This window comes from Solanum pennellii, chromosome 4, assembly GCF_001406875.1.
Source record: "Solanum pennellii chromosome 4, SPENNV200".
NCBI lineage: Eukaryota > Viridiplantae > Streptophyta > Magnoliopsida > Solanales > Solanaceae > Solanum > Solanum pennellii.
In genome coordinates, this window is record NC_028640.1 from 75,712,184 (window position 1) to 75,723,459 (window position 11,276).

The following is an 11,276-nucleotide window of genomic DNA, read 5'->3' on the forward strand; positions in this document are numbered from 1 at the left end:
CTTTTTAGAACTTGTTTAAAATCAAGTTGTGACATAGAACACTAATGCAATACAAATGGTTATGTGTCAATATATATGGTTACTTGTTTAATTTTTTTATTAATATCTATTTGCGTATGATTAAAATTTGAAGGGATAAAAGACAATAAATACAAGTTAAAATACATATTTAAATTTTAAATAATTATATAACAATAACAATAATAATTATTTGTTTATTTATTTATTATGAATATATTTGGACAAACTTAGGTTTTTAGGGTTTTAGCATACATATAGCTTCTTCTACAGACGAGCAAAAATCGAGTTCGAGAAAACACTATCTGTGCCGGCGATTGCTTTTTTTGGATAACAATGGGGAAGAAGAAGTTCATCGACAAGAAGAAATCAGCTACTTTTCAGTTATTCGCCTGTGATTCATCGGATCCAGCTTACGAATCCGGCTCCTCCGGCGCCGACAGAGTGTTCGTCAGAGTTGACAACAATACATCCTATTCAGTCGATGCCTTTCACTCCTACGATCAATTTAACCCAGATGACCCGAATTCGATTTACGCTGATGCTCCAGAAGATGAAGAGGCGTACAATGGATGGGCAGCCGGGTATTCGGGTACTGGAAATCAAGCTGTGATGTTACCTGATAATGTAAGAAAGGAGATATTGGAGCTAGGGTTTCCTGATGATGGGTATAATTACTTACATCACTTGAGGGAGATTAAGAACACTGGTGGAGGCTCTGCTTATTATGAGAATCCCAAGGCTAAGCTTACTGAGCTTCCTCGTGATGTGAAGGTTTGTTAATTCTATGAATTTTGTATTTTTTTTTTTACTTTTTCTGCCTAAAAATGTTAGCTTTGGTTGAATTAGTATTATTCTGTATCATAATTATGTAGAATTAGCATTATTTGTTTTGTATGTGAGTTTCAATGGAGTAACACTAAGGATTAAAATTTAGTCAACCCCAATTTGTTTGAACTGAGTTTAATTGTAGACTTTTAGTTGTATTATATGGAAGTAGTATTAGGATTTCAGCTTTGGTTGAATTATTATAGTGATACAATCAACTATGCCTCAATTCCCTTTTAGTTGGCGGTGTATAAAAATCCTTTATGAGTATAATTCATGATAATGATTACGTTGGTTCGTGTCAGTATACTTATTGAATGAAAGGAAAAACAAAGAATTGATTAATAATTTTTAAAGACAGTAGCTTTGTGGCTCATCTTTTCTAGTTAACAAATGTATGGTTTTGGATAGGCATATGATGCTTCAAGAGTCGCGGTTGCAAAAGTGGATGATGATTTCAATGAGAAGTATGTATACAATGTGGCAGCCAAGACGGTAGGGGTAAGAGTTCAGAAGGCAGTGGATCCTGAAGTTGCTGCTTTGCTAGATGACAGTGATTTGTCACGTTTTGGGTCTGATGATGAGGATTTAGAGTTGGAAGAAGATTTTGTTATCACGGCAAACCTACCCGATGGGGCAGATAATGTGGAACTTGACAAGAATTTAAGGTTGCTAGAGAGATCAGATGTTGACAAAGTAGGAAGCAATGATACGGCTGGACATGTGCAGAGAAATGAGGCCAAATTTGCGACTATTGAAGAGAAGCCAAGAGCACGCCGCCCTCTGGATGAACAGTTTGATATGGTAAGCTGTTTGTTTCTCCTATATTTTCTTTTTCTTTTTGTTCAAATCTATAGTTTTCTTCACGTGAATTTTTACAAGCCCGATTACGACTTAAAAGAGAGAAATATGACTCCCCCACAAAAAAAAAAAAGGTGAGGCTAAAGTGACCATAAGTGTGTTATAAGAGAACATCGGCCCATGATAAATGAATTGGTCTAGTTTGCCCTTTTTCTGGTAATGTGGTCCAGTCCATTTGGTGCTCACCTCAATCAACTCATTGAAATATTTTCTAATTTCTACCTTGCACTTGTTGAGCTCAAATTTCCCTTCTAAAAGAAAATGTTTCTATCTTGCAACTAGCACAGGTATTTGGTAGCTCTTCCTTTGTCTTAGGTAGATGGGGTTTACCTAGTCATAGTGGGGAGGCTGAGGAGCAATGTAGAATAGTGGAGGTGTGCGCAAGTTTCTATCTTTGATAGATAGGCCACCTTATTAGGTCTGAATTTGCAGCATCTGCTTTAAAAATATTTTTCCAAGACATTGTTTCTTTTTGAAATTCTTTTTCTCCTAGTGCTTTACTCGATAATAGAGGCAATCTAAGCCACCTTTTGCGTGTCTTATCATAGTAATTGCTTGTAAGATCTTTTACTATCCTTTATCAGTGTCAACTGATATAACTTCACATACATGTACAGATGGCATGTTTTCAGCTGAAATTGAGTTGAAACATTCGTTTTTTGATAAGGTAAAGGTTAGCAGAGAATGAAATTATTTTAGTCTTTGTTATAGGTATCAAGTATTTCCACTAAAGCTCATCTTTTCCCTCAAAATGACTTCTAAGTAGTACATACAGTTAGGTTTAAACTATTATTATCCAATAGATTATATGGATTTTCATGCCATTTATCTTTGCTTAATCTAATTTATTCAGCAAGCTGTTAGAATCATTCCTCGAGCTTTTTGTTCTGATGACTGGTTTCATACCATGGTTGCATCATCATTGGGCTTGAAAAAAATTATTAGTCGTTATGGGCTGAAAGAGGAAATATTTTGTCTTGCATCATTGAATGAAGCCATAAGCATGTGTTAATTTGTATGTTTAGATTATTTATATTTTCAGTCCTAAGTTGCTTCTTGGTTTTAGGGTAATTGCATTAGCTTATAATGTGTGTAGTTTGATTAATATGTATTTTTGTAGTATTTTCTGCAGTGTTTGTTTCTTTAGGTTGTTAATGTGTATGAATTTCCATGTTTAGATTTTGAGTCTACTTGTCTTTAGGTAGATGAATAAGATAGTCTGCTTATAGTAGATCTCCTTGTAAATTTAGCACCACTGTTAAGAAATGTGAAGTCTCTTTGTAAGTTTTTTATTCACTAGAGAGTTGATAATTTTACATTTGTTGTTGTTTCTTCATGATTAAGACAATGTCCGTTCTTCTTTATTGATATTTTTGATTGAAAGTTTTCTTGTCTCTGTCTTGCATCTCATCTTCTCAGCTTGAACTTGAAGAGTATGGATCTGATACCGAAGAAGAATATGATGGTGATATGATTGAGGAAAATGAATGTCACGAATCCCTTGCAGAAAAGCTTAATCATGCATTTAAGGAGCGTGCCATTGATGGCTTGGAACTCAATAATTATGGACCAGATAATGCGGAATTGCTTGAACCTGAAGCTGATGTCATAAACCGGTGCAGAGAATATGCAGAGAAGTATGAAAATGAAGGTCCAGCGGAAGAAACAGCTATTTTTGATGAAAGCAGCAGTGACTCAGAAGTATGGGATTGTGAAACTATAGTGTCAACGTATTCAAATCTTGATAACCACCCTGGAAAAATTGTAGCTCCTGAAGCAAGGAGAAAAAAGTTGCTCCCTGCTATTTCTGAAGCTTCACCTATAATATCCCTTAAAGGAAAAGCAAATCTTCCTGTAGACTATTTGCCTAGCAAGGGAAAGCATGCCTTGCTAAAGGAGGATAAGAAAAAGCAAGGTTCAGAAAAGGAGGGAAAGGACAACTCAATGAAGGAGCAGCTCAAAAGAAAGCAACATGGCCAAGAGTCAAAGGAGGAAAAGAAAGAAAGAAAGGTCAATTGTTTTGTATATCAATATTTTTTTATTGTGGAATTGTATTGCTCGATATCTCTCCTCTGCTGAGCTCGTTTTTACTTTGCCTAGTCCTTTTGGATTTACTTTTTCTTCTCAATCGTACATAAAAAATCTGATATAATGTTTTAACATTGAGGTTCTACCTTTTCAGGCTGCTGTGAAGGAAGAACGACGTGAGGCGCGCCGTATGAAAAAAGAAACGAAGGAGCTATATAAGTGTGAAGCACAGCGTGCCCAGAAGGTTGCTGCTTTTACCGGACCATCTGCCATACATCTCATGTGAGTGTCCCTTCAGAATTTTTGTCAAAATCTGGCAACATATAAATGCCTTTGTAGTTTTGTACGTCTGAATTTAGGGAGAAGTCACGTGTCTCCATGGTTTTGTAATTCTGATGGAAAAGTGAGCAAGTTGCTAGGGCGTTGGATGAAGTTTTGGTTGGATCCTTGGTGCTTTGTTCAGCTTTGCTTAGGGGGTGCAATCACTAGAGTCCATGTCCTATTTGTAGACAACTTCTTCCTTCTTTCCTACCATTAAATTCTAACGTCTTTCTAATCAATTTCTTCCATGTCATCCTTGCTGAAATTTTCTTTCCGATAGAAGTATAGCTGTCCCCGAGTTAGTGTTCACAACCCCTTGTATCAGGCTTATACTTTTGAAATTTTCTTTGGTGTTAAGCTCATTGTTTTTCCCCAATTGCAAAGAGGTGGCCCGCAGGCTAGTTCAAGAACTCTAAATACTCGTGCTCCCATGTTTATTGGTTCTAATCCAGAGAAACTTTAATTCACTACAGCATTGCAGTTACTCTGTTAACAACCCAAAAAACCATGAAGTTTGAAATGCTATGTTAAGAACCATGGAAACCAGGTCTCATAAAAAAAGAACCATGAACCAGACACCATTAACTTTAGGCGCTTTTGACATTTTAACTGACAAGTAGCTAGATGGTAACGTATACAGAAGATTTTGTCTATAGTCTAGCAATCCAAATCCAATTCTCAACTACAATCCATTCTATTATGTCTTAATGGCTATTTTCTTGCCCCTTTAACTCAAAGCAATAATTTAACAAGAAGGTACTGAATGTAGTTTTTCGTTGGCTTCAAAATTCAAAATTCAAAATTTCCTGATGGCAATTTACCAATGAAAATATCTGGTTGTGTTTCGCATTTAACAGTGGAGTAGTTTGTGGTTTCAAAAGAAAACTGATATAATCTTCGGTCTGTTTATTCTCTCACAGGTGACATTGTTTCGGTTGTGTACTTTAAAGTAAGAGCCTTTGCAGCTGTAGTTGATCCTCTATTGCACCCAAAATGGGAGCTGTTGGTTGACACGTTCTTTAAACATCAAGACGATGTGGGAAAGCTTTTCTACTCTTAGATGGTATATAATACATGATAGATCCTCGAAACAGTTCTCAGCTACATAACGTATGTGTGTGGCCAAGCAGAGTTGCAATTTTGATGAATATTTACTGTTTAATTGGTGGAGTATGCAAGACTTGTGGACATTCTATGTAGCCTTTTTACAGTGTGATGTTATTGGAGTTTTTAACAGTTTGCGAAATTCATGTCGTGCATTTAATTCTTAATTGAGTTTCATTCCTGTAAAGTTCATCATTGTGATTTGTGGATTGGAATTGGATTCTTGGAGTTCTGTTATCCTAGTGCTCAGCTGTATCTGCCATATGCTTGAATCTTTTTCTGTTGTGATGAACATACAATTTGTTCATAAGCTAATATTCACCATAAACTTGTCTGCATTTATTTGGTAGCATTACAAAGTGCGAAATCTGAATCAAGCAGATAACAACTCTTACTTACATCATTTCTTCATATCATAAACGGTGATTGCTGCTACTGAATACTGGTGTGAATTAGAGACTAACAACTGTGTTTGTAGCACTTTGCCTTGTGCTCCGTATTATGAGGAATGGGAGCTGGATCACCTCTACCGAAGTATGGTGCTGGACTCAAGGAACCATAATCTTGGTAGTGTTGTTCTGTCTGAAACTGATATGTGATATCTTTGAACTTGTTTAGTTGTTCTTCTTGGATTGACGCGTAGTTGTTGTTGAGCTGCTCTTCTTCCTGGAGTTGCGAGATTACTGATGCTGGTGAATCTGATGGTGACAATGGCGATTTTGTAGCCATGAATAGTACTATAAAAACCAGCATACATAGAAAGTGCATGATTGACCTTACAGTAAATATTGGCATGCGGAAGTGATTTATAGATTGTTGTTAGTAAATTTTGTCAATTGATGTTTAAGTTTAACTTGTGCTGGTATTTGTTATGTTTCATGTATTGGGGATGACATAATCATGGTTCTTGCATGTACAATTTTTGTGAAGCAGCTCATGTCGTCACACATTCAACTTCTTTCTAGTGCTAGTTTTCCTCGACTTCCATGCTATTCTATCTGAGATCATGTTCTTGTTCTACCTCTATTTAGGTTTCGTATTATCCACCTCTTTCATTTTTCTCACCTAATTAGATGATAAAATTAAAGTTAGTACATGTAATACATTCTACCAATCGATCCCTAAGAGATAAATTGTCATTTAGAATCTCCTATATTTTTCTTTTACCCCTTGCTTCTCTTTTCTCACTGATAAAAATTAAAAAATTATGTCATTTAAAATCTCCTATATTTTTCTTTCACTCCTAGATAAAATTAAAAAATTATTCCGTTGCCGGGACTTGAACCCGGGTCTCTCGGGTGAGAGCCGAGTATCCTAACCAACTAGACTACAACGGATTTGGAAATTTGACAGAGTATTAGTATATAAACTTATAATCTACAAATCAGAAAGGTCAACTTGACTGCAGGTAAAAAGAATCATATTCAAAAGTTGAATGACAAATTATGATAATTTTTGTAGAATAATTTGAATGCATGGAGTTCATTTACTTTGTGTTGGTTCTTTGTTAATATCAAGGATAAAAAGAAACAATTTGTTAATGTCAACAATTTACATAGATCAAAGAGTATAATAAATGATGAAATAAAGCTATTTTAAATAGTAAAAAAAATAAATTTAATCATTTTTTTCCGTTTAAACTACCTTTTATGAAAAGCCTTAAAGTAAAAGTATAATGATAAAGAATATTATAAACTATCATGATTCATAATGATAGTTAGGTCCCTGATTAGTTTTATACTTATTTCTGTATTATTTCTACTTATTCCATTATAATATTAGATTTTCATAATTGCACTCAATGTTTTATAAAATAAATAATTCAGTATTGATCGTTAAAAATTCAAGCGATAGAACAAATAAAAATGTCATAAATTATGACGTAGGCTCAATCAGAGAAACCAGCCTAGACCACAGGCCTTCATGATTAAGTGAGAGATTCCTATAAATAAATTAAATTTAAGCATTCGTTTAATATAAATATTGGATGGGATAAAAGTTTGATCTTGGTGCCAAATGGATTTTGTATAACGAAATAAAATGAATAAGGACATATAAATAAACCATTTGCTTTTTATACTTCAATAAATAATAAATATTTTGCCTAATGACTTGGTCAATACAATTGCCATTTGCTTCATCTTTTCTCTGATTGCTTAATTATTATTGCTTCAGACTCAACAATTCTTTAATACTAAGATTCTATCTTCTTATTATAAAAAATATGATTAGTATATAGTCCAGGCTGGCTAAACACATAACCAACATTCCCTTTTAATATGGCTTCCTATACACATTTGTCAGGTAGTTACAGAGCTACATTGATCCAAAGAAAAATTAAATTCCCTTCGTCGAAAAATTATAAGAAATTATTTATAATTTTTTCTTCGTCGAAAAATTATAAGAAATTATTTATAATTTTTTCTTCGTCGAAAAATTATAAGAAGTTATTTATAGTTTTTGCTATTTGTTACTATTACCTCTTTTAGTCTTTCGGAAATAATTTCTACCTTATCAAGGTAGACGTAAGATTTGCGTAATACTCTATTTCTGGTATTTCGCCGAGTTGTTGTTATTGTTGTTGCATTTACCTTCTCATATATAACCTAGATACACATATTAAAGAAATCTATGAACAAATACTCTTGTGCTAATAAGTAGAATCAATTGTTGGTTAATGCAATAAAAATCCATCCATAGCCATGTTCAGTACTACAGAATGAAAAATCAAAGGGGAGAACATAGAACTTTACACTGATGAACTTACAAGAGATACAATCCCTCAAAAAAGTCAGAAAAAAAGAAGATTTAAAGGCACCCACAAAGAACTACAAGTCCCTAAATAGTAAAATACTGCCTTTTAAACAAAGAATTGATGGTCACAACTTGAAAGGGTTATTGTACAAGAGGCATTGAAGCCCAGAGGAACATGGTTCATAAGCTAGATATAGTTCACACCCTGAACATCTGAAAAACATACACGAGTACGCGCTAGGCTAGGAAGCAGTAGGCGAGGATGAGCTTTTAGAATGGATACCGAACCACATGCACTTATCTTTCACTGCCTCAGCTTCACTAGCATATTCTTTAAATCTGTACTCTTCTTGTTTGCTGGTTGGGGGTACTTTTCCTTCACTGTAACACTGACTGCATAAGCTAAAATGTGACTTTATCTCCTTAAAGCGAGACCCAATGATTGGGTAACGACAAGTTGCACAAACATGGCTACCATGACGATTCCTATCCCCCGTTTCAAGCTTCAGCAAAGTGGACATTATACCAAAACCCCAATCAGGATCATCAAACATTGCAGTGAATTCTGCTAAAGACACTAATGACGTGTCCATCTCCCCGTGAATTTCTAGCATTTCACTTGCTCCTTGGGAAGGAATGTAAATAGCTCTCAGAAGTTTGATGTACCTTTGAGCATCAGTTTTCCTTATTTGGTTGCTACCTTCATTCACAGGACGCCACAAAAGCGCCTCATATGCAATGCGTTTTCTTTTGTCTGGTGATCCTCCACAGACAGGAGCAAGAACAGCAAAGAACATGCCCAAATCCAGCCGACCTGACTCTGACTCATCTAAAACAGAGAGAACTTTCTGGTTAATGGCTTTAACAGCACCTATAAAGGTTTCAGGCTTCAAGAATTTAAGCAATCTGTGCAGTATCTCTTCCAGTGAAGCCTTGCGTATTGACTTTTCAGGTACACCACCGGAATAAGACATTGGTACAACAGTTTCATTCATTTCCTTCTTTATCTGATCAACATCACAACGATTAAGACGAGTAATCCTCTGAAAACTTCTAATATCGAGAGCAGTAGATAAATCTGCTCTCAATGTGGTTTTCTCACCCACGGACTTGAACTTAGAGGGTTCAACAATGATAAAGGCCTCCTCCCCATTGCCACCACCATTCCCCTTCAACTTCTTTTTCTGAAGTTGTTTCAGATGTGCTACTGCATCATGCAATTCAACTCTGTTCGTCATCTTCAGAGCTTCTTTCAAAGCTTTCTTAGCTTCCTCAGTTTCCCCAGCCCCCAATAAAGCCACAGCCTTATTGAGCTGTGCTCTCCAGTGATTTGGCCAAACACTTAGTACCCTAGTGTACATCTCTGAAGCACGCTGATATCTACCCATATCCATGTAAAGTCCACCTAAATTGTACAAAGCATCAACATGACCAGGTTTCAAATCAATAGCTCTCTGAAACTCCTTAATAGCATTATCATCATCACCCATTGCGTGCAATGCAGAAGCAAGATCACAATGTGCATCAGCATAGTCACTCTTCATATAAATGGCCTCTTCTAATGCCTTAACAGCTGCCTTATACTCACCCACGCCAAAAAGTGCACTACCCAAAAGTTTCAAAGCTCTAAAATGAGTTGGACACAAAATAGCAGCCTCTCTATAATGTTCACAGGCACTTATAACCATACCTTCGCCTTCAAGAGCAATTCCCAAATTCACATGAATCTGAGGAAGCAAATAAGCCCACTGACTGCCGCCAGCTTCAGCAGCCTCCAATGCCAGCAAGAACTCCTCTTTCGACTCACTATGTCTCCCGAGCACATACAAACAATTGCCAGCCCTGAAATGTGGCCTAACATCAGCAGGCTGCAACTCACAAGCTCTCTTAAAGCTCACCAGTGCTTCCTTAAACAAATGTTGATCATACAAAACCCTGCCAATTGCCATGTGACCATCAAAAGCTTCTTCCCTTGACCTCGACCCATCAGCCCTCGACCTCAACACACCCAATTCCTTCACAAACACAGCATAGTCATGTCCAGTCTCCTCCCAATTAACACGTTTATCCGTAATCTCAGTGGAAGGCCCTAATTCCCTCGACCAACCTTCCGAATAAACATCAGAATTATCATTCTTCAGCTTCCCATCTTTCGATTGTTTCGATTTAAGCCTCTTGATCAATATCTCAAGGTCATCTACAAGCTTCCAAGTATCATCAAACACAATGCCATGATTCGGAGAAGCTGCCCAAGCTGCAGTCCGCTGTTTCTTATGAGGCTCCATCACTCTCTCATCCGCAATCGACGACGAAGAAGCCTCCTCCGCAGCAATTGAAGTTCCAGCATTATCCTCCGGCTTAAGCTCAAGCCCAAGAGCGTCAAAATCACGATCAACATCACCAGCACCATCATCATACGTACGCAAAAGTCCCTCATAAGTAAGCCCCTTTTCACCATCAATAAACTCGCTGTACGTACGGAAAACCTCATCGAGAATAGCATTAATTTGCTCTTCGCTAAACTTAACCCTAGGGTTTACAGCAACCACCAAAGCTGCCATTTCCTCTCGATTAAGACCCCCATCATGATTACCATCAAATTGCTGAAAAATCCTCTTCACCTTCTCCGATCTGCTTCCCCTCGTAGCCATTTCCCAAAAAATTAACACCAATTCAAGTACAAATTCTAACCTTTCACGTTATTGGGTGTCGAAAACTTCAATCAAGATTCAAACTTGGTGAATAAAAGGTAGAGAACCTGTAAAAATTAGGGTTTTATACTGAAAGCAAAAAAAGATGGGATTTTTAGGGTTAGGGTTTCAAAAAGAAGATAAATTAAGGAAAATTGGAGAAATAGAAAAATGGGTATTGAAAAAAGATTAAATTTATGGTATAATTTGGATCTGGAGAAAGAGAAAAAGGGCAAAGATGAAGAGGAAGAAGAAGAAGAAGACAACTGTTTTCTGTTTACATTTTTTTTCTTTTTTCTTTTCGTTCTTCTCCTGGTTGTGATGATGGGGAGTGGTGGTGGGGCAGAGTGACTGGAAAATTTCAAAGATCATAGAATTTTTTATTTTTATTTTTATTGTTGCTTTTTTTAATTTGTTTGGCTAAAATAAGAAAAAGTTTCCAACTGTCAAAGAAAAAAAGAGGTACTTAGTTAAAAAGAAGAAAAAGAAAAAAGAAAAAAGTGATTTTTGAGATTTTACATTTTAATTGGTAGATGAGACACATGTGAGTTGATGATGATTAGTAATAGACACAACACATGTCAATGTCATGCATTATTTATTTTGGTTAGGTTAAAGTTTATCTACCTAGGGTATTTTTAAATTAGGAGGTTAATACCTTGTATTGTTTAG

At 36.1% G+C, this 11,276-nt stretch overlaps 2 protein-coding genes and 1 non-coding gene across 3 annotated transcripts; 1 reads left to right on the forward strand and 2 right to left on the reverse strand.

The window, feature by feature from the left end:
• The first annotated feature begins 244 nt into the window (after window positions 1-244).
• On the forward strand, window positions 245-5,422 carry LOC107018387 (protein LTV1 homolog). The gene is made up of 5 exons (XM_015218856.2): window positions 245-792; window positions 1,258-1,650; window positions 3,127-3,717; window positions 3,890-4,017; window positions 4,977-5,422. The coding sequence occupies exons 1-5, from the start codon at window positions 355-357 to the stop codon at window positions 4,978-4,980; spliced, it is 1,554 nt and encodes a 517-aa protein (XP_015074342.1). The 5' UTR covers window positions 245-354; the 3' UTR covers window positions 4,981-5,422.
• Window positions 5,423-6,424: 1,002 nt separating this feature from the next.
• Window positions 6,425-6,497, reverse strand: TRNAE-CUC. The gene has a single exon. It is a non-coding gene; the product is annotated as a tRNA-Glu (tRNA).
• A 1,317-nt stretch (window positions 6,498-7,814) lies between these two features.
• LOC107017859 (uncharacterized TPR repeat-containing protein At1g05150-like) lies at window positions 7,815-10,973 on the reverse strand. Its single transcript, XM_015218139.2, has one exon. The coding sequence runs from the start codon at window positions 10,563-10,565 to the stop codon at window positions 8,157-8,159; it is 2,409 nt and encodes an 802-aa protein (XP_015073625.1). The 5' UTR covers window positions 10,566-10,973; the 3' UTR covers window positions 7,815-8,156.
• Window positions 10,974-11,276: the final 303 nt, after the last annotated feature.

Excerpts from the sequence above, each read along its gene's own strand:
- LOC107018387 (XM_015218856.2), top strand. The coding sequence starts at position 355 with ATGGGGAAGAAGAAGTTCATCGACAAGAAGAAATCAGCTACTTTTCAG. Across the intron at positions 1,651-3,126 it reads TGGATGAACAGTTTGATATG|CTTGAACTTGAAGAGTATGG; the intron begins GTAAGCTGTTTG and ends TCATCTTCTCAG. Across the intron at positions 3,718-3,889 it reads AGGAAAAGAAAGAAAGAAAG|GCTGCTGTGAAGGAAGAACG; the intron begins GTCAATTGTTTT and ends CTACCTTTTCAG.
- LOC107017859 (XM_015218139.2), bottom strand. The coding sequence starts at position 10,565 with ATGGCTACGAGGGGAAGCAGATCGGAGAAGGTGAAGAGGATTTTTCAG.